The 23,209-nt window shown below is 46.3% G+C and overlaps 2 protein-coding genes across 8 annotated transcripts in view; one reads left to right on the top strand and one right to left on the bottom strand.

Annotated features, from left to right (window-relative positions):
* ntm (neurotrimin) overlaps window positions 1–23,209 on the top strand; it is a 39,676-nt gene that overhangs the window by 6,968 nt on the left and 9,499 nt on the right. For 6 of the 7 annotated variants that reach the window (XM_077740685.1, XM_077740684.1, XM_077740679.1 and 3 more), the window contains exons 3-6: window positions 800–925; window positions 11,367–11,495; window positions 14,147–14,267; window positions 16,048–16,199. In XM_077740685.1, coding sequence (XP_077596811.1) covers window positions 800–925; window positions 11,367–11,495; window positions 14,147–14,267; window positions 16,048–16,199 — 528 coding nt within the window. The remainder of the gene's footprint in view (window positions 1–799; window positions 926–11,366; window positions 11,496–14,146; window positions 14,268–16,047; window positions 16,200–23,209) is intronic. The other variant, XM_077740682.1, reaches the window with a different exon arrangement.
* Window positions 18,105–23,209, bottom strand: part of opcml (opioid binding protein/cell adhesion molecule-like) — a 93,529-nt gene continuing 88,424 nt past the window's right edge. Inside the window, exon 7 of the mRNA XM_077740686.1 lies at window positions 18,105–18,431. Coding sequence (XP_077596812.1) covers window positions 18,253–18,431 — 179 coding nt within the window. The 3' untranslated portion in view covers window positions 18,105–18,252. The remainder of the gene's footprint in view (window positions 18,432–23,209) is intronic.

Genomic DNA, 23,209 nt, shown 5'->3' with positions numbered 1-23,209 from the left:
CAATTCATATTGCACAGAAATTCTTCCGAAAATGATGTGGAAAGTTCTCCTACCTTACAACCAATCAGCCACGTGGTGCGCCAAGGCACATCACATAAAAGCTATGTATTAAAGTATTAAAAGACACGCCCAAGCAGGTGGAACAGGCGAGCACAGAAATCTAACAACATTTTTTTAACATGAAAATCATGAATGTAGAATCATTTGCAAGTAGAATTATCCTTGTCTCATCTCATTTTCTGAATCACTTTATCCTCATTAGGGTCGCGGTGGGTGCTGGAGCCTATCCCAGCTGACTCCGAGCCAGAGGCCGGGGACACCCTGAATCATTAGCCCGACGATCACTGGGCACAATGGGACGGACAACCATGTACACTCACATCCATACCTAGGGGCAATTTAGAGTGTCCATTCAGCCTACCATGCATGTTTTTGGAATGTTTGAGAAAACCGGAGAACCTGGAGGAAAGCCACGCAGGTGGCCATGTACTGGATTTGAACCCAGGACCCCAGAGCTGTGAGGCCAACGCGCTAACCACTCACTCCACCGGGCCAATCGTGATTACTCCTGTGCTTTTATCATTTTTAAAGGGTTTTGGAGATAGTATCGGGGATATTAGAGCGGTTGGAACAAATTAAAACTTTAAATGTAAAATGTGTCGCTACTTGTGAAAAATCTAAGTTTAATGAATTTCTATTGAAAGTAGAGGTACCACTGTACATAATACAGTATAAAGTCACACTTGCCAGTTAAAAAATAAGGCTGAAACTTGTACATTCCTGTACATTTCTCTCACAGCTCCACCAGAAATCATCAATATGACAAGAGACATTGTAGTTAATGAGGGTACGAATGTCACCATGTTGTGTCAAGCCAATGGTAAGCCGGAGCCATCTATTACCTGGAAACTCATCTCATCCTCAGGTAGACTGCATATGTTTGACTGTTTTCTGCTGTATCAACGTTACCTGATTCTTGCTTGGGCCCAGTAATTGATTTCCCACTCACCCTTAATTTTTTATCACTTCATTTTAGCCTAGTATGAACGTGGCAGGAATTATCAGAATGACAGAAAAAGACAGCCAGTGAATAATGGCCATTGCCCACTTTGTGCGAATGCATTCATTTTTTGTTATCACAGAATAATCCCACAATTTTTCTTATTTTTTGAAGTATGGGAGATTATGACAGATGCATAAAAAGCTAAATAGTTATTTTTTTCTAGGGAATGTGAACTACATTTCCACACAAAATTTCAATGTATAATGATATCATATACCTAACCAAGCAGAGAAGTAATAGAACCTTTTCTGAAACCTCATGAAACATCAGGAAAACATATTCATCAAGGTTTCCCTTGCCATGACTTTCATGTAACCATCTACTAAACATGAAACACAAACTGTAAACAGATAGAATGGGTTTGCGCACACAACCTTAAATTTATCAATCTTAAAATATCTCTATCTCTATTTTGGATTTCTGTAAAACAACTTCAGGAGCAGGTTAAGAAAGAGGGTGACCAATTTCCAAAATTTAGTTTATTTACCAGACTGCAGAATGGGGAGAGCTCGAACAACATGAACGCAAGTCTGTTCCTTTGCAACTCTCTCCAAACAAAGTTTGAGCCTCCATTTAGATGTAAAAAACATGGTGTGCTGTACAAGGAAGATAACAGATGACACGCCCAAATAACTGCAGAGCTGTTGTCTTAACATTACTCGACTGTTTTTATAACTCGCACCAAACTGATGCAATACTAACCAGCAATTGCAAAGAGTGAGTCAGCATATCTTACACTCTACAAATGTCAAAACACTGTTATGTATAGATCATCAGCCTCTAATGCATTTTATGTGGAGCTTTGGGCTCTATTTAGGAAATGAGACACAAGAAATGAACTTGTCTTGTTTGGAGATTGAAATATTACCTGGCTTAACAAATCAAATCATAGAAAGTCAAAATCACTGTTAACTAATTCTAACTCTACAACTATCGTATTTTCACGACCAATATATATATATATATATATATATATATATATATATATATATATATATATATATATATATATATATATATATATATATATATATATATATATATATATATATATATATATATATATATATATATATATATATATATATATATATATATATATATATATATATATATATATATATATATATATATATATATATATATATATATATATATATATATATATATATATATATATATATATATATATATATATATATATATATATATATATATATATATATATATATATATATATATATATATATATATATATATATATATATATATATAAGCCTCTGGTACACTGTATTATAATATTTTTTACCCTTATAGAGCACTCTTTTAATCCATCAGCTGCCATTGACGGTGATAGATGTCCGACTCATTTGGACTGTGAGGTGCAGAGTACTCAGCACTCATTTAACCAATCAGCTGCCATTGACGGCAGTAGACGTCCGATTCATATTCACATTTGATTCATATTGACTGTGAGGTGCAGATGAAACTCCATTATCTCAATCCTGATAAATGAGTACTCACAGCAAGTCTTTCCAGTTTGAATTGGGGATCTATCACTGTCATGATATGCATGAAATAATTGGTATGAAAAAGAATCAACCCTCGAGTGTTTGTATTCATTTTATTTGAATACAATATTAATACCATATCAGAACATTGAGTTATATATCCACTAGATGGAGCTCTAATAACAAAAATAGCATTTGCACCTCAAAGTCAACATGAATCGGACGTCTATAAGGGTTCACCCAGGAACACAAATTGAAAAACATGTACACACACGCCAATAATATGCAATTTATTGATAATTTTGATATTAGATATTTAGATATTAATGCTCTGACATTGTCAATGCAATGACAAACACAATCTCGCATGATTATAATTTTGAGAGCGAGAGATTACCTGGTTTATCACTTTCAACAGTAAACTCTCTCATGATTATAATTTTGAAAGCGAGCAAATCCGGCAACAAATTGTCCGTTGACGAAATGTCCGGCGATGAAATGTCCGGTGATGAAATGTCTGGCGATGAAATGTCTGTTCGGCGAACTGTCCGGCACCCAAAGGTCCCTTCGACGAAACGACTGGGGACGTCGACCAAGTGTCCGTTGACCAAGTGTCTCTTATGATCTGGGTTGGGCCCCAAAGCAGGCGGGGAAATATACGTCGTACTTTTCAGAGAAAATTTATTTGGTATACGCTTGGTCTGCAACAATGGCGGTTTCTGTTTCGGTGGCGTAGTCTTGGAACTTGTATCCTTGATCCGTAGTCCTGTCCGTGTCCTGTCCGTAATCCTGGTTTGTATACATGGCGCGTGGTCCTTTCCGTTCTTGGGTCAATGGGCTTGGCGTGGTCCTTTCCGTTCTTGGGTCAATGGGCTTGGCGTGGTCCTTTTTCGTTCTTGGGTCAATGGGCTTGGCGTGTTCGAATTCCAGGGCAGAAAAAAGGTCGTTGATCTAAACATGAACAATAGGGTATACAAGAAAGTACTTTCAGGCAAGCTGACAAGACGATCCGGCACATGGTCAAGTTTCTGGTGGCCTTATTTCCTGGTTGATTGTTGATTGTTGATTCCACCTGGCGCCACTCCGCTCGTTAGGGGCTGGGCTTGTGATTAGTTGACTGGCACACCCAGCCACCAGTCTAGTCGGAGGCCTGACAGTGCCTCCCCCTCTACGCGGGCCACTTGGCCCGCTGCGAAGGGCCCCCGGGTGGTCACGGTGGAAGTCCTTTATCAGTTCCCGGCAAAGGATGTGGCGGGCAGGCACCCAGCTTAGCTCCACGGGACCGTAACCCTTCCAGTCTACCAGGTAGTGCAAGCCACGGCCCCGGCGGCGAACGTCCACCAGCCGCTCCACCAAATATGCCGGGCCCCCATCGATCATTATTGGAGGGGGGTTGCGGGGGGTGGAGGGGGGTTGGGGGGGGGGGTTCGAGGAACTCGGGGTTACTGGTTTAATCTGAGATACGTGGAAGGTGGGGTGGATGCGGAGGGATGGTGGGAGCTTTAAGCGCACCGCGCAGGGGTTTATTATCCGCTCAATCTTGTACGGCCCCACGAAGCGGGGAGACAGCTTCCGGGACTCCGTCTTAAGGGGAAGATCGCGGGTGGACAACCATACCTCCTGGCCGACAACGTAGGTGGGTGCTGGGGCACGACGGCGGTTTGCCTGCTTCTGGGCAAGGTTTGAAGCGCGCTGAAGTGCCGCCCGGGCCTTCTCCCATGTACGGCTACATCTGGTCATGTGCGCCTGGACGGAGGGCACAGCAATCTCTGCCTCCAGGGAAGGGAAACAGGGGGGTTGGTAACCTAGGGAGCACATGAAGGAGGACAGTTTAGAGGAGGCGTTGGGGTGGAAGTTGTGCACGTACTCGATCCAGGGTCGCTGTTTACTCCAGGTGGTAGGATCGGCATGAGTGGCGCAGCGGATCGCCGCCTCCAGTTGTTGGTTAGTCCGCTCACATAGGCCATTAGATTGAGGGTGGTAACCTGAGGAGAGGCTAGGGGTGATCTTTAATGCAGCACAAAAAGCAGACCAGACATGCGACGTGAATTGTGGCCCCCGGTCGGAGACCACGTCGGAAGGAATTCCATGTAAGCGGACAACATGTTTTACAAGGAGCTTGGCAGTTTCCAGGGCTGAAGGTAGTTTGGGTAGGGGAATGAAATGGGCTGCTTTGGAAAAACGATCGACAACCGTGAGAATGACGGTGTTGCCCTGGGACTTGGGGAGGCCCGTGACGAAATTGACCGCAATATGGGACCAGGGATGGCTGGGAATCTGAAGGGGGAGGAGATACCCCGAGCTTGTCTTATTTGAGGATTTATTACGTGCAGATACTTGGCAGGCCGCTACGAAGGAACTTGTGTCCGCCCTCAATGTTGGCCACCAGAAGCGTTGGCGCAACACCGCCTGTGTGCGGGTAACCCCCGGGTGGCAGGTAAGCCGTGAGGTGTGGGCCCATTCCAATATCTTTGGACGCATTGGTGTGGGAACGAACAAGTTGCTTTGCTCACCTCTCCTAGGCTCCGTGGTTTAACCTCCGGGCCGACCTGAGGTACTCCAAGTTCTTATGATCAGTCAGCACCACGAATGGTAAGCTAGCCCCTTCCAGGTGGTGTCTCCATTCCTCTAAGGCCAACTTAACGGCGAGCAGCTCCCTGTCCCCAATGCCGTAATTACGTTCGGCTGGGGACAACCTACGGGAAAAGAAAGCGCAGGGGTGCACTTTCCCATCCGCTTGCCCGCGCTGGGAGAGGACGGCACCGACGCCCACCTCTGAGGCGTCAACCTCTAACTGAAACTGTAACTTGGGATCAGGGTGGGCGAGGACGCGGCCGGTAGTAAAACGGGAATTGAGGTCACAAAACGCCGCCTCTGCCGCCTCTGACCAACAGAACGGGAGTTTTGTGGAAGTTAGCGTTGTGAGGAAGGCAGCGACTCGGCTATAATTTCTAATGAAGCGTCGATAAAAAATTAGCGAACCCCAAAAAACGTTGTAACTCCCGTCTATCCTTTGGCCTGGGCCACTGGGTCACCGCCTCCACCTTACTGGTGTCCATCCGCATTTCCCCGGCAGCCACCACAAACCCCAGAAAGGTGGTCTCCAAGACGTGGAATTCACATTTCTCAGCTTTGGCAAAGAGGTGGTTCTCCAAAAGGCGTTGCAGCACTAAGCGCACGTGCTCCACGTGCTCCTCCAGGCTGTTGGAAAATATCAAAATGTCGTCAAGATAAACGAAAACAAAACGGTCAAGCATGTCCCGGAGGAAATCATTTATCAGTGATTGGAACACTCCCGGGGCATTGCGAAGACCAAAAGGCATGACCAAATATTCAAAATGGCCCTGGGGGGGTGGAAAAAGCCGTCTTCCACTCATCCCCCTCCCGAACCCGGACCAGATGATACGCATTTCGGAGGTCCAACTTAGTGAAAATGCAAGAACCCTGCAGCAGGGCAAAAGCGGAGTCCATGAGTGGCAGCGGGTAATTATTCTTAACCGTGATTTCGTTTAAAGCACGGTAATCAATGCAGGGCCGCAGTGAGCCATCTTTCTTCTCCACAAAAAAAAAACCTGCCCCGACGGTGGAGGAGGAAGGGCGAATCTGCCCAGATGCTAACGCCCCGGAGATGTAGTCCTCCAGTTCCTTCCTCTCCGGCCTGGAGATGTTATAGATCCGGCGTCGAGGAAGTGAAGTACCGGGCAATATGTCTATCGCACAGTCATAGGGCCGATGCGGAGGGAGCGCGGAGGCTTGGTCCTTCGAAAACACCAGTGAGAGGTCCCGATAACATTCAGGCACCGACGATAAGTCCGGTGGGTCAATCTGGGGTGGCGGCAACGGGGGCAAATGGGCTGCCTGGAGGCAGTTGGTATGGCATGCAGGACTCCAGGACACCACCTTGGGGCCCTCCCAGTCGATCACCGGGTTGTGCTGTCTTAGCCAGGGGAGGCCCAGCACAATAGTCGCCTCCGGGCAGTCCAAGACGTAGAAACATGCCTTCTCCTGATGGTTTCCGGACAAGCGGAGTAGAACGGGGTCGGTGCGTTGTTCCACTCTGCCAATGGTACTCCCGTCTAGTGCAGTAATCTTAAGGGGCCTCTCGGTAGTCCGGGTCCCAATTCCTAGTTCTGCAACCACGGAGCGGTCGATGAAGCTCTCGTCCGCACCGCAGTCGACCAAGGCCGTGGTGTCATGAATTCTTCCCCTCCAGGAAATGGAGGCTGACAGGATACAACGATGGGAGGATCCCCCAATGGCCAGGCTCACCATGACCTGCCTAACTAATGGTGAGCCTTCCCTTTTACCGGGCGGACAGGGCATGACCGCGAGATGTGGCCTCCCTCGCCGCAATAGAAACACAGAGAGTACTGGCGGCGTCGTAAGCGTTCCTCCTCCGACACCCCAGCGCGTCCTATTTGCATAGGCTCTGACGTCATCACAGGAGGGGGTGGCGTCGTTGCTGCGGGGGAACCCGGAGGCAAGCGTCGAAGCCCAACACCGGGGCCTGCGCCTAAAGCGCCCCGCCGCAGCTCCTGTTGCCTCTGTAGTTGGCCGTCGATCCGTATGGCCAACTCCACGAGCGCTTCGAGGGAACCTGGCTGATCTCGGATGGCCAGCTCCTCCCTCATAGCCACATTTAGCCCCCCTAGGAATGCGTCCCGGAGGGCACAATCATTAAACCCGCTCTCGGCAGGCAGGACGTGAAACTCCACCGAATACTTAGCGACGCTCCTGGCTCCCTGCCTCAAGCCTCTCAAGCGCCCGGCTGCCTCCTGGCCGCCCACCGGGTGATCGAAAATCCTGCACATCTCCTTGGTAAACAGTTCGTAGGACGTGCATATGTGCGAGCCCCGTCTCCATTCTGTGCTTGCCCAGGCCAGAGCTTCACCACGAAGACACCCGATCAGGTAAGCTATTTTGGATCGGTCAGAGGCGTATGAGCGGTATTTCAGTTCGAACACCAGCTTGCATTGAACTAGAAAATGACTGCATGCGCCCAGATCCCCACTGTAAGGGGCGGGAGGGGAAGCCTTAGGCTCGTGGTGTGGCGATATCTGAGTTGCCTCGGGAGCGACTGTGGAGGGCTGTGCCCCCGGAGAGTGCGGCAAGGGTGTATGTTGGGCCTGTAAGGATCTTAATGACTGCGCCATGTTTGACATCTCGGCTCAGAGGTACTCTATGGCTCTGGAGTGCTGGTCCGTACCTCCTGCAGTTGAGTTGTTAGACGCTCCACCTGCGCCCCCGGGGTCCATGTTGGCCGGATCGTACTGTTATGATCTGGGTTGGGCCCCAAAGCAGGCGAGGAAATATACGTCGTACTTTTCAGAGAACCTTTATTTGGTATACGCTTGGTCTGCAACAATGGCGGTTTCTGTTTCGGTGGCGTAGTCTTGGAACTTGTATCCTTGATCCGTAGTCCTGTCTGTGTCCTGTCCCTAGTCCTGGTTTGTATACTTGGTGCGTGGTCCTTTCCGTTCTTGGGTCAATGGGCTTGACGTGGTACTTTTCCGTTCTTGGGTCAATGGGCTTGGCGTGGTCCTTTCCGTTCTTGGGTCAATGGGCTTGACGTGTTCGAATTCCTGGGCACAAAAAAGGTCCTTGATCTAAACATGAACAATAGGGTACAGTGAACCCTCGCTTATCGCGGTTAATGGGGACCGGGACACCCCCGCAGAAGGGCGAAACCGCGAAGTAGCCGGGCGCCATTAAAAAAAAAAAAAAAACGCTTATAGAAACGTATAACACGTGACCAAAACCAGCACCAGGCTAATATGCTGTTCATTCAGGTGTTTTATTCCACATTAGAATGCAGGTGTTATGTTAGTGCATACAAAAAATCACTGCAAATGTAAACTTTTATTCAGAAAACTCAGAAATTCAAAAACATCATACAGTCAGGATGGATCTTCTGCAGTTCTTTGGCGGCGCGTAAAAAACATTGTTATGGGGAGTTGGGAACGTGTTTTTTTTTGTCGGTGAGGATGCGCTTGTAAACTACTTCCTGCTTTCAACCTGTCCAATAAACTCACTTTTTCGGCGATTGTCAACATCTTCCGCTTTTTCTTCGGCTCACTAGAAGCACCAGGGGATGAAGAGCGTTTGGGAGGCATCACGAAAGACTTCACAAAACTTTTGAGCTTAACTCAAGCGTCCCGTACAGTACGAGATAAGCGTGGACTGAGAATGGGCATCGGGAGAAGCTTGGGTTTCCGTGGTGAATGGGCCAATGGGGAGTCGAGTACATTCAGCTGGCCAATCAGCTTGCGTTTATGCCCGTGATGCGGAAGTGAAACGCCGTGATGCGGAAGTGAAACGCCGGGATGCGGAAGTGACGCGGCCGTGATCCCCCATGATGCTTTGCGCATACGTGCATTTTTTGTGTTTTAAAATTTATAAAATGATGAAATTACTAATTCTAATTGAATATTTTGTTTCCACACCATGTAGGACGATGTAATTTAGAATTTAAATTTAATATCTTTAATTTTTTTTTTTTTTATCTTTAATTTTTTTTTTTTTCCTGAAAAAAATCTGCGAAGCTCTGCAGGCAGCGATAAGTGGAACGCGAAGTCGCGAGGGTTCACTGTATATGAGAAAGTACTTTTCAGCTAGCTGACAAGACGATCCAGCACATGGTCAAGTTTCTGGTGGCCTCCACCTGGCGCCACTTCGCTCGTTAGGGGCTGGGCTTGTGATTGGTTGACTGGCACACCCAGCCACCATTCTAGTCGGAGGTTGACTGGCACACCCAGCCACCATTCTAGTCGGAGGCCTGACAGTGTCCGTCGACCAAGAGTCTGTCGACCAAGTGTCCGTCGACCAAGTGTCCGTCGACCAAGTGTCCGTCGACCAAGTGTCCGTCGACCAAGTGTCCGTCGACCAAGTGTCCGTCGACCAAGTGTCCGTCGACCAAGTGTCCGTCGACCAAGTGTCCGTCGACCAAGTGTCCGTCGACCAAGTGTCCGTCGACCAAGTGTCCGTCGACCAAGTGTCCGTCGACCAAGTGTCCGTCGACCAAGTGTCCGTCGACCAAGTGTCCGTCGACCAAGTGTCCGTCGACCAAGTGTCCGTCGACCAAGTGTCCGTCGACCAAGTGTCCGTCGACCAAGTGTCCGTCGACCAAGTGTCCGTCGACCAAGTGTCCGTCGACCAAGTGTCCGTCGACCAAGTGTCCGTCGACCAAGTGTCCGTCGACCAAGTGTCCGTCGACCAAGTGTCCGTCGACCAAGTGTCCGTCGACCAAGTGTCCGTCGACCAAGTGTCCGTCGACCAAGTGTCCGTCGACCAAGTGTCCGTCGACCAAGTGTCCGTCGACCAAGTGTCCGTCGACCAAGTGTCCGTCGACCAAGTGTCCGTCGACCAAGTGTCCGTCGACCAAGTGTCCGTCGACCAAGTGTCCGTCGACCAAGTGTCCGTCGACCAAGTGTCCGTCGACCAAGTGTCTGTCGACGAAACGTCATGAATCTGACCACTCCTTTGGACAGAATTGGTGCAGTTCAGTTAAGTTTGATGGCTTTCCGACACTGACTTGTTTCTTCAACATTGTCCACAAGTTGTCAATAGGGTTTAAGTCAGGACTTTGGGAAGGCCATTCGAAAATCTTAATTCTTGCCTGATTTAGCCATTCCATTACTACTTTTGATGTGTTTGGGGTCTTTCTCCTGTTGGAACACCCAACTGCCCCAAGACCCATTTTTTTGGGCTGATTACTTTAGGTCATCTTGAACATTTTGAAGGTAATCCTCCTTCTTCATTATCCCATTTACTCTCTGTAACGCACCAGTTCCATTGGCAGAAAAACAGCCCCACAGCATAATACAACCACCGCTTGACGGTAGGCATGGTGTACTTGGGCTTAAAGGCTTCACCTTTTGTCCTCTAAACATATTGCTGGGCATTGTGGCCAAACAGCTGGGATAGAGTCTAGTACCCCACCCCGCGAAACTTATGAGGCTAAGGGGTTTAGGAAAATAATGAATGAATACATATTTTTTTCTCGTTGTGTTTCACACCTATTTCATACAAAATATAAGTATACTTTTATACATTTTTAAAGGGATACAGAGCCCGGAAATGATAACCGATGTCGAACATAATGAATGAATGAACATTCAAAATGTGACTCTACTTACGAAAAATCTGTGTGACAAAACGTTTTCTGGGAAAAAAAATGTAAGTGGAACTGCATGTTTTTGCTCCCAATGAATCAGTAATTGTGAATTGGTTGACTCAATTAGATTTTCGACAAAACTTTTGGTAAAATCTGGTATTCATTCATTTTCTGAAGCCCGATCTTAAAAAGGGGGTGCCGGAGTCTGTCCTAGCCAACTATGGGCCCCAGGCGGTGGACACCCTGAATCAGTGGCCAGCCAATCACTGGGCACAAAGTGACACACGAGTATTCACCATCACACTCATACCTCGAGGCAATCCAGAGTGTTCAACCAGCGGACTCTGCATGCTTTTGAGATGTGGGACCCGTTTACCCAGAAAAATACCGATGGAGGCCTGGGGAGAGCATGCAAACTGTAGTTTTGTAATGGCACTTTATTCTAACTCCACTATTGTTACTTGTACAAACAATAAATATATTTTTTTCCATTGCAATATCCTGTTTTTTTTCAGAAGGTAGGAAAGATGTATTTTGTATTTAGTTCATTTATATGGGAAATGTTGATTTGAGATACAAGTAAATTGACATACAAGCTCAGTCCCGGAACACATTAAGCACGTATCTCAAGGCATGACTGTACTATTCCATCTCTTCTCTTGTATACCTTGTGTTTTAGGGGGCCTTGCCACAGATGATAAGTACCTACAAATCCCTTCGATCACCAGAAACAGAGCAGGAACATATGAATGCACAGCGGTCAACGAAATTGACACAGATGTCAAAACTGTAGATATTACCGTCAACTGTGAGTTCACTGGTTTATTCCATCAACCGTTCCTTAGATATACTTGTAACTTTGAACAAAAGTCCTTTCCTCTGTTTTATTAAGTTGTAAGTCTTCGCCTTCAAACCAATTCATGGGATGCCAATAGAGTGGGAGGATTTGACAAAAGTTGTTACCAGTCGATATCGATAATTATTATTACGATAACTATCACAACTTTTTCTTTCAAATTTGAAACTTCAAACTTCTGTCAATGAATAAATTACTTTCCTCCTTATTCAATTATGAAAGTTTGACTTTGATTGATTTGAGAAAAAAAAACACATTCATGCTTATGAACACAGTGTAAATATGAAAGATTGTAGCCGAGGGCTAATTTCCATCTTTAGTCCCTTGTGCAGGGTGAAGATAAATGATGACACTTACATACCTACACACCCTTACTTTATAAGAAAAAAATATATAAAATCTGATTTTAAAAATTATTTTTAATGTTCTATTGTCCAATAAAATAAGACATCTTCCTATCTATGAAAAGTAAAAAAATAAAACCTGCAGCAATTGTTGATAGACGTCTTTATTTTTATAAATTTGCCTTGAAACTAATATTATGAGTCGGCTGCGCGGCCAAGTTCAACCCAGAAAATAGAGAAAAAAGGCGCCGAAAATTGTTAGTGCAACACTGCAAAAAAATTTACAAAAGCTCAAAGTGCGAAAATAAAGGGGTAAAGAACGCACATCGACAAAAGGCACACAAAAAACTCTTACTGAACAGGACACACAAGGTAATGAAAGCAAACACTCCCACGCCAAACATTCATATACCAGTGGCATTTCACACCTGGACTTTCAGTAGTGCTGTGTTTGAATCAGTCCAACCCTCATTATTTTGTGGCTATAAAACCTTTAGTGCAGCTACAACTGTGACACAAAAACTAATCACTAATAAACTAAAAAAATGAAATATTATTTTGGAAAATAGACATATTTTACTCACCAAAAATCTTTTTTATTTAAACACAAAATCCATCCTATTTTCTTTCCTCAAGAAGATTTCAATTACTCCGTCGTACAGATTACACGTGCGTTTCAGGTCCATCAACAAGTTATTTTTTTTTCGCCATCAAAGCTAATGCAGTTGAGTATGTGCTGTTGTATTTCTGGCATAAGTTTTGATTCTGTTTCGGGCTAAAAATGTCCGTAAATTGGGTACGTGAGGCCCCCAAATGACAGGCTACTTTGGAGGTCATTTGTGTTCTGATGTAGTAAACTGCACCCACAAGTTATTAGTAATATAAACTAAACAGTAGCCACAGTTTAGTTATCTGTACTCACAGTTTAGCAATGACAAGGAAATGGTTGTCACTCATTTCATTTAGTGGGCTCTCTAAATGGCAATTAACTATCCAAGCACCTGGATAGCCTGCCTGACTTTGAAAAACAAAGGTGTTTTATAGGTAAATAATGTACGTTTTCTTAGCTAACAGTGAATAATGACGTGTTTTATCCGGTCACTGCTGATAGATCGGAAAATACCACTTCAGGAACATTTTAAGAAAGAGTGAGATCAATTTAATAGGAAATAGGTTTAGCTCAAACAGCTGCGAACACGCTCACAGTCTGTCGTCCTCGCAACTCTCTCCCCGAATGAACAGTGGGTCAGTCTTTATATAGGGAGACAGGGTAATATTTCTAAGACAGCGATGTAGGACAGTTTATGTATACAAAACTTTGGGCTAATATGGTTAGACATTTGCAGGGCTAAGTTGTATTCAAACACGATATTTTTATAGGTCACACAAAGCCACAGACTATCTTATTTTGCGCGATTCGAACAGTTACAAAGCGAGTTGGCCACATCTCACAATACAAGCAAACAATTGCAAACCCTGTTAGCCAGCCTATCTTATATTTCATGATGTGAACAAACAATTGCAAGGCCAGCTAGTTAGCCTATCCTTCATTCCACTGTCTTAACAAACAATTGTAAAACCAATTTCGCCACATGGCTAGACACGAACAAACCATTATTAAGCCAGTTGGCCAGTCTATCCCACAACTGCCACAAAGGCTTGATTATTCATGCACTCACAGACACAAGAGTGGCATAATTCCAAATTATATAACCTGATTATGACCTTTCCTGATTTTAGGACATTTGCCCTTCCCTTTTCAGCAATGATTACCTATTGTTTCCACCTGTGGCTCATTACCTTTTGTGAATAAATATTCTGTGTTCTCATTGTGCCAGATTGTCTTCTTCCGCTTACGTGTCACCCGAGGCTTGATCACAGACACTGCCACAGGCCTAAGTTTGTTTGCCATTTTGATCCTGTGTTATAATTTTTGTCCCCCCATACCGTCTGAGTCCTGCCTCGAGTCCAATCCTGACATATAAAATAAACATCAATAAAAATGGGAAAATAGGAACATTTTTAAGAGAAAATATCTAACCAAATGTAGTTTAGAGCGTATAAACACTACATAATGCATTAAAAATCTCTCGTTAAGAGAGAAAGTTGAATAGAGTGAAATAATCAAATCTTTTAATCACCCCAAGAGAAAGCCTGTGTAGTGTCACATCTTGTGAAAAGAGTTCATCGAAATCATACTTTACATATACATACAATGTTGTTAACCTCTACTTTCCATTTTGACTATCTTGTCATAAGATGCTCCAACTGTGTATGACGGAAGAGATATTGGTGTTACCTTGGGACAAAGAGGAGTGCTGGAATGTGAGGCTGATGCAGTGCCCGGGGCAGATTTTGAGTGGTATAAAGGTGACCGAAGGTATTGAATTTTTGTTCAAGTCTAAAAAGGGCAAACAATTATTTTTATAAAACCTTCATCCCACAATCGAGCAGCTATTCAATTCAGTAGAACGCGATGTGAGCCTACTGAATTTCTATTAGTTTTCTAAACTTTTTGCGTTTATTCCTTTTTGACCCCCACTCACAACGCCACGTGTTCTTTTTCTGTTCTACAGAATTTATTTTCCAATAAAAATATCCTTTGTTTGCAAGAGAATAGACAACCTCTGATAATCTGACTCCCGTTTTTCAACTATGTTTCAATGAGCAAAAATGGGCATTATTTTGAAAATTAGTGGGTGGGTTTTTGTGTAAAAGGAACATCCAAATGTCCTTAGCTGGTTTGATCAATTCGGCCGACCCTCTGGCTTGGGGGACGAAGGAGGATATGATTACTAAAATGCCATGTACATAAATACATAATACATGTTTTCACGCCTATACAGAAATAAAAGAACGCAAGTACCATTATGTAGAAGTGGATTTATTAAATTTTACAGCTAAGCATATGAAAAAGCTCTAGTAGTGTATTTTTATCTAAATATAGTCTATATATATAAAAAATGTAAAGTTTCAATACTGTAGTAACACTGAAAATAGTTCCTCTCTGCTTGATATAGATAAAAAAAAACTGTTTAATGGGAGTTTTAGTCCAAGTCCTCCAGCACAGTCCAGCCCCCTTTTAGTGAGGTACAGCTTCACATTTTTCTTGCTTTTTAAAGGATGAGGAGGTTGTATAGATTTAAGCTGGCAATACCATGAAGCCAGCAGTTTATGTACACTTAAAGAGCGTCAGCCGATCCGTGTGAACCCTGGCACTTTCAATTAATCTTTAAATAAGAATGTGCAGGAAGGCATTCTCTTCCAAAATGGGCAGTTTCATCCACGTTAAAAACTTCAGTTATGTTAGGGAACTCTTCCTCGACGTACCGTGTCGCTGTCTGCTCAACTCAGCTCACTGTCCCTCCGCCTTTCAGCCTAAGTCTCCGCAATGTGGAGACGGTAAGGGCTCCAGAAATTATTCTAAATGATGATTCAAAATCCAGACAAAGCTGTAAAAGGCTCGGCGAATGGTAAATTGACACATAGCAAAACAAGAGAAAGCAAGATTTGTCCTTTTTCTAATATTCGGTGCATCATTCTTCTGCGGAGAAATTGTTCTTTGGCACTGAGCGCCACCCAATCCAGCGCCAAAGAAGACTTTTGCCATTTTTCAACTCCTCTCTTCTGCTTGCGAGTTTCAGAGTGACATTTTATGAACTTTTTGTTGATTCTATGGATAATTAAAGTGAGGTACTGAAGCCGCAAATGATGAAGGTGCTAAGTGGCAAAGGATTACAGAACTCTCTTTTGTGATATACTGTATAAGGTGCCTATAATTTATCCCCTCACCCAATGCACACCCAATATCCTCTTCTCCCATATGCTGGTACAAATAGTTTAAAATTTGCATCCATATTTGCACTTTTTTCCCCCCATCATGTTTTTTGATCAGTGTACTGTGGGTTGCGTACAAATCTTGAACACGGTATTTTGTGAGTATGCAGTGTTGATAACCACAATTGCTATATTTGATTTATTCCATCATTTTATTATGATGAAATAAATGTGGAAAGAGGCTCAGAAAGAGGAGACAAAACATAGCTTAAGGCAAAGCAAAGAAAATACTCTGAGAGCAAAACATCTCAATAAAAAATGCTAATAATGTTAAAAGATTTTTGAATTTGCATATTTACCAAATAATTTGTTTCTATCATCAGATTCCTCAATGGCTTTGACGGCATGGAGATTGTGAACACTGGATCCCTGTCCAAACTTACATTCTTTAATGTGTCTTATGGTGACTATGGTAACTACACCTGTGTTGCCATCAACAAACTTGGGAGCTCTAATACAAGCATTGTAATGTATGGTAAGGACACGTATCTTGCATTTGCATCACCGTGCAACATTGATAGAACACTTGAGTCAAATCTTTGAATTTATTTGTATACTGGAAACTGCTGAGTAAAATCACGGGCACTGTATACCACTTAATACAGCAACATAATAATGATAGTAGTATAAGAGCTTTACCCTCTGAAAACAAATGTAAGAGAAATAACTAACAATTTTAATTGGGGAGGCCCGTTGAAGTGAGTGGATAGCACGTCAGCGTCACTGCTCTGGGGTCCTCGGTTCAAATCAAGGTCACGTCCACCGGTGTGGAGTTTGCATGCTCTCTACAAGCTTGTGTGGCTTTCCTCCGGGTACATCATGTCTATTCACGGTAACATGCCCCGCTTTACCATAACTGGCTGCAGATGATCACGTAACATCGCCTGAACAATCAGTGCTGTGAGGAATTTATATATAGTGGGGCAAATTATAAGTACAGTGTTCCCCCGCTACTTCGCGCTTCAGTTAACGCGGACGCAGAGCTTCGCGGATTTTTTTGGGGGAAAAAAAAATACAAATATTACATTGAGACAACATATTTTACAGTTTTTTTGTTATAACATGAATTTCACTCTCTCTACCTGTATTCTATATGGTGTACTGTATACAGGGGGGTAAAAAAATTAAAAAATTAAAAAAAATTGGAATTCAATTCAAATTAAGCATTTTGGAAGGGGAATCCCTACTTCGCGGAAATGCACTTATCGCGGGTGGTCCCTGTCCCCATTAACCGCGATAAGCGAGGGAACACTGTATTTAGTCAATCACCCATTGTGCAAGTTATCCTACCTGAAAAGATTAGAAAGGCCTGTAATTGTCAACATGGGTAAACGTCAACCATGAGAGACAGAATGTGGGGAAAAAAAAACCAAAAAGTCACATTGTGGTTTTTAAAGAATTTATTTGCAAATCATGGTGGAAAATAAGTAAAAAGTATTTGGTCAATACCAATCATCTCAATACTTTGTTATGTACCCTTTGTTGGCAATAACTGAGGCCAACATTTTCTATAACTCTTGACAAGCTTTTCACACACTGAGGCTGGTATTTTCGGGTACCCAGACATTTCTTCGACAGACACTTCGTCGCCAGACGGTTCGTCGAACGGTTGCTTCGTCGCCAGACAGTTCGTCGACCGGACAGTTCGTCGACCGGACAGTTCGTCGACCGGACAGTTCGTCGACCGGACACTTAGTCAACGGAGAATTCATCGCTGTACACTTCACCTAACCTTAACCACGAACCTTAACCTCAATTAAAGACGGCAAAGGAAATTCACGTATTCTTTATTAAAGAAAATCAAAAAGCAAAAACTCGCTTGACAGGACAAACACATTAACATTTGGTCATGTGCAAGTACAAAATGTGCTCGTGTCTAAACACTACGCACGAAACGGTTCCTATGTTGACCATAACAACTCAAATGTCATGTTGATTCTTCATAACAAATAGGGAGACATCCTGCAACAGATGAGTTCTCGGGGGCAATGAGTGACTCCACTAAATTACTATTAACTGATTGGTTTTTAATTGCAAATTGATGTGGCTACGATTCTGACTGGATGCTGATATTTGTTATGAAGTATACCAAAAATGCTGCATCTCTGACTTTGATATAGTGTTAGGTTCATTAATAATTACCTTCGTCCGTAATTATCAATAACTGCAGGCAGACATCTTATTCAATTATTGACATTTAATTAAATAGAAATGGATAACAATAGGTAAAACCTCCGAAGGGGAGAGTTTCAGCAAGTTCTGCTTACAACTTCCGAACGTCTCCCCGAATAGACGTTTTCGTACGTCTCTTATTGCCATGAATCAAAACAATTTACAGAGTTGTTGATCATTACATCACGTATGAGTAAAAACAACATCTGGGACTACAATAACAATCAAAGTATTTTACCAATGACAAAAACAGGAGACTAGACCTAAACAACATTTAGATTAGAACAATTATGCCTTCCTTGACCTAAGAATCATATAATAATTACATAAAGAAAACCCGAAGTGCGTCACGAGTGTTATGGACGTGGCAGAAACAATATCTTTGTTATGGGCTCCGTTGCTGGAAATGGCAGATATCCAGTCCTTGCCCGATCAACAACCCTCTCAGCCCGATACTGGGTATGTGGATGTAGCAACAATCCTTGGAGAAGTCCATGTGAGAGTGGACTGGGCGGCAGTTCATGACCTTGCAACACTTTGAGAATAATAAGAGAATGATTTAACAAAGAAATGACTTAATACAAATATATTTATAATAGTAATACAGAATAAACCCAACATATAGACGTACACATTTGATTTTAAATCAAGCAATTTATTGTCCTTTCAAAGAACCAATTCTATTGACTTTATTAATAGGAGCGAATGGGCCTGTTCTTAAAATGGCCGACAAGCGACGACGTGGAAAGATGCGAGGATCGGTTGACATTGGGGCTCAAATCATACCTTGAGTAAAGTCTTGTGTCTACAATAATCCACATTTAAGGGATATTACCCAATCGTTGACAACCTGATGTGCCTAAGTCAAAATAGTGATTTTTGTTGACAATAGTTGGAGCTCAAGGGTTGTTTCAAATAACCCCTACATGCGTATTGAGCGTGTGACTTCCCACAAGCACGGGAAGTTTAGCGTCGACATCTTGAAATACAGCTGAGTGATGGCAATTCAAAACATGAATGAAAAAATTCAAGGGGCTGTTCAGTGACACCCTCCAACAGAATGAAGACAAATCTAACAATTATCAGTCTGAGCAATGATCTTAATAGTTAAACATAGGCCTTGGGAGTGTTCGATATATAGTAACGTCTTCTGAACATAAAGAATAAAAATCGGGTCAAAATCCCTAAACTAGCAGTAACGAGACAGGAAAAAGAGAAAAACATTACTTTTTCCTCACCACTAGTTGGTGGTGTTAAGTTTTCGCAAAAGAGCACCTTAGGACTGTTTAAGGTACAAGTACAGTACAGTAAGTTTGGTGCATATTAATGTGCAGCCAAGTTATAGCACTTCAAAGTTAGGGTTAACATGGTGAAGGTATTTTTCGTCTTCCTTTTGAGACCATTTCTCTTTCCCCTAAAAGTTATTTTGACAATTCCCCACCGAGACCCAAGTCTTAGGGCTCCTCACGTTAAGATTTGAGGCCACCAAACCCTGAGAACAAAATTATTTTTGCTATCACCAGGTGGCACTAGATCTTATTAGAAACAGTTTAATGCTGCCATGTTGAGGGTGGGGCTTTTGTCAAACCTTTAAAATATCATCCCAATCGAACATTGTCTGTGGGAGTTAACGATTTAATGAGTTTGGCACGTTTCCTAAACCATGTTGAAATGTAACCCCCTCTACAGGCCATTACCCCATTGGTGAAAACTAATCAGTTTTGATAACTTTAGATCTCCCAAGCCTCATGAACACACACCAATTGTGAGGCCCATTGGTGAAAGTCCCTAAGACGAGTTTGCCCACCCTCGAAATGGCCAAAATAGGTTAAAACTTGTTACGATCGCGCCGCGTTGTCGGGGGGGGGGGGGGGGGGGGTGAACCCAGGTGCGGAGTCGCCGAAGCAAATGGAAAAGGGGAGGCAGATATGTTGCTCTTGATGCTTGATTTAATAAACGGGGTAACATAACATACACAACTTAGCTTGATCACTTAATACAAACGAAAAGAAACATGCAGCGTGGCGTCAATGTGAACGGCATGACTACGAGGAAACACAGGGAATGAAACCAGACGATCCGACAGCATTCAACAAAAACCATAATGCTTAAATAGCATAAAAAAAACTTAATCACGTAATTAGCCGTGGCTGATAATAATAATGACATCATGCCAGGAGTGGCAATCAAGCCACTCCTGACAGTACATCCCCTCTAAGGGACGGATCCTAGACGTCCCAAGGTCAATTCTAACATGAGAACCAAAAACAAGCAGGGGGGGCGGGTGGGAGACCTGGAATAGTCCGGTGGTCGTCCACACCAACCCAAGAACAGACGAAGGAGAGGTCGATCCGGCGGGCGTCCGTGCCGGCCATAAACGAGACGAGTCAGTGGCAGGTCTGGCGGGCGTCCGCGCCGGCCAGAAACGAGACGGGGCAGGGCAAGTCTGGCGGGCGTCCGCCAAGAACGTGACGAGGCAGTGGTCGATCCGACGGGCGTCCGCGCCGGCCAGAAACAAGACGAGGCAGTGGCAAGTCTGGCGGGCGTCCGCGTCGGCCAAGAACGTGACGAGGCAGTGGTCGATCCGGCGGGCGTCTGCGCCGGCCAGAAACAAGACGAGGCTGTGGTCGATCCGGCGGGCGTCCGCGCCGGCCAGAAACGAGACGAGGCAGTGGTCGGTCCGGCGGGCGTCCGTGCCGGCCATAAACGAGACGAGTCAGTGGCAGGTCTGGCGGGCGTCCGCGCCGGCCAGAAACGAGACGGGGCAGTGGCAAGTCTGGCGGGCGTCCGCCAAGAACGTGACGAGGCAGTGGTCGATCCGACGGGCGTCCGCGCCGGCCAGAAACAAGACGAGGCAGTGGCAAGTCTGGCGGGCGTCCGCGTCGGCCAAGAACGTGACGAGGCAGTGGTCGATCCGGCGGGCGTCTGCGCCGGCCAGAAACAAGACGAGGCTGTGGTCGATCCGGCGGGCGTCCGCGCCGGCCAGAAACGAGACGAGGCAGTGGTCGGTCCGGCGGGCGTCCGCGCCGGCCAGAAACGAGACGAGGCTGTGGTTGACCCGGCGGGCGTCCGCGCCGGTCAAGAACGTGACGAGGCAGTGGTCGGTCCGGCGGGCGTCCGCGCCGGCCGGATACGAGACGAGGCAAGGGCAGGTCTGGCGGGCATCCGTGCCAGCCAGAAACGAGACGAGGCAGTGGTCGGTCCGGCAGGCGTCCCAGCTGGTCCTTTAAGTCTTGGCCAAACTGCCTGCCTTTAGGAGATATTAGAAGTTTAGTACGGTCGGGCACCTTACCCTGTTTGCTCGGGGGATGGACAACTCTCTCCTCCCGGGAAACCGGAGCATTGCTTATCTGGACGTTGCCGGCCCCGTCCTCCAGGGGCTACGGCGAATTGGCACTCTCGACGTCGCCAGCCCCTTCTTCCAGGGACTCCGGCGAATTGCCACTCTCGACGTCGCCAGCCCCTTCTTCCAGGGACTCCGGCGAATTGCCACTCTCGACGTCGCCGGCCCCTTCTTCCAGGGACTCCGGCGAATTGCCATTCTCGACGTCACCGGCTTCTTCCTCCAGGGGCACCGGCGAATTACCACTCTTGACGTCACCGGCCCCATCCTCCAGGGGCAACGGCGAATTGGCACTCTCGACGTCGCCAGCCCCTTCTTCCAGGGACTCCGGCGAATTGCCACTCTCGACGTCGCCAGCTCCTTCTTCCAGGGACTCCGGCGAATTGCTACTCTTGACGTCGCCAGCCTCTTCTTCCAGGGGCTCCGGCGAATTGCCACTCTCGACGTCACCGGCTTCTTCCTCCAGGGGCACCGGCGAATTGGCACTCTCGACGTCGCCAGCCCCATCTTCCAGGGACTCCGGCGAATTACCACTCTTGACGTCACCGGCCCCGTCCTCCAGGGGCAACGGCGAATTGCCACTTTCAACGTCGCCAGCCCCTTCTTCGAGGGACTCCGGCGAATTACCACTCTCAAAGTCGCCGGCCCCGTCTTCCAGGGACTCCGGCGAATTGCCACTCTCGACGTCGCCGGCCCCTTCTTCCAGGGACTCCGGCGAATTGCCATTCTCGACGTCACCGGCTTCTTCCTCCAGGGGCACCGGCGAATTACCACTCTTGACGTCACCGGCCCCATCCTCCAGGGGCAACGGCGAATTGGCACTCTCGACGTCGCCAGCCCCTTCTTCCAGGGACTCCGGCGAATTGCCACTTTCGACGTCACCGGCTTCTTCCTCCAGGGGCACCGGCGAATTACCACTCTTGACATCACCGGCCCCATCCTTCAGGGGCAACGGCGAATTGCCACTCTCGACGTCGCCAGCCCCTTCTTCCAGGGACTCCGGTGAATTACCACTCTTGACGTCACCGGCCCCGTCCTCCAGGGGCAACGGCGAATTGCCACTCTCAACGTCGCCAGCCCCTTCTTCGAGGGACTCCGGCGAATTACCACTCTCGAAGTCGCCGGCCCCGTCTTCCAGGGGCGCCGGAGCATCGTCGCCACTTCTGGGCGGGCAGGCGCTGGACGGGCAGGCGCTGGACAGAGCGGTGCTTGGGAGAGCGGTGCTTGGGAGAGCGGTGCTTGGGAGAGCGGTGCTTGGGAGAGCGGTGCTTGGGAGAGCGGTGCTTGGGAGAGCGGTGCTTGGGAGAGCGGTGCTTGGGAGAGCGGTGCTTGGGAGAGCGGTGCTTGGGAGAGCGGTGCTTGGGAGAGCGGTGCTTGGGAGAGCGGTGCTTGGGAGAGCGGTGCTTGGGAGAGCGGTGCTTGGGAGAGCGGTGCTTGGGAGAGCGGTGCTTGGGAGAGCGGTGCTTGGGAGAGCGGTGCTTGGGAGAGCGGTGCTTGGGAGAGCGGTGCTTGAATGGCCGTCCGTCACCAGAAACCTGGTCCGTGGCTTCGGTACGGGTGCGACTGGTGACCTCAGTGGCAACGGAAGTACTTTGCGTGGCCTTGGCACAGGAGCTTGGGGCACTTGAATCGGCGTGATCGGCCGAGTAACTTCGGGCACTTGGAAAAGCGTGATCGGCCGAGTAACTTCGGGCACTTGGAAAGGCGTGATCGGCCGAGTAACTTTGGCCACTTGGAACGGTGAGGGCGGCATAGTTTCTAGGAGATGCTGGTTCAGCGTGATCGGCCGAGTAACTTCGGGTACTTGGAAGAGCGTGGTCGAGGTCGGGTGAGGAGCTTGGACGGACGTGGTCGGCCGAGGAGCTTGGACAGACGTGGTCGGCCGAGGAGCTTGGACAGAAGTGGTCGGGTGCGTAACTTGGACAGTGGTTAGCGTGTCCAGGCACTCCTTTCGCTTCGCTCTACGGCGT

Source organism: Stigmatopora nigra, chromosome 19, assembly GCF_051989575.1.
Source record: "Stigmatopora nigra isolate UIUO_SnigA chromosome 19, RoL_Snig_1.1, whole genome shotgun sequence".
Taxonomy (NCBI): domain Eukaryota; kingdom Metazoa; phylum Chordata; class Actinopteri; order Syngnathiformes; family Syngnathidae; genus Stigmatopora; species Stigmatopora nigra.
This window is presented reverse-complemented; position numbering and strand designations above follow the sequence as displayed.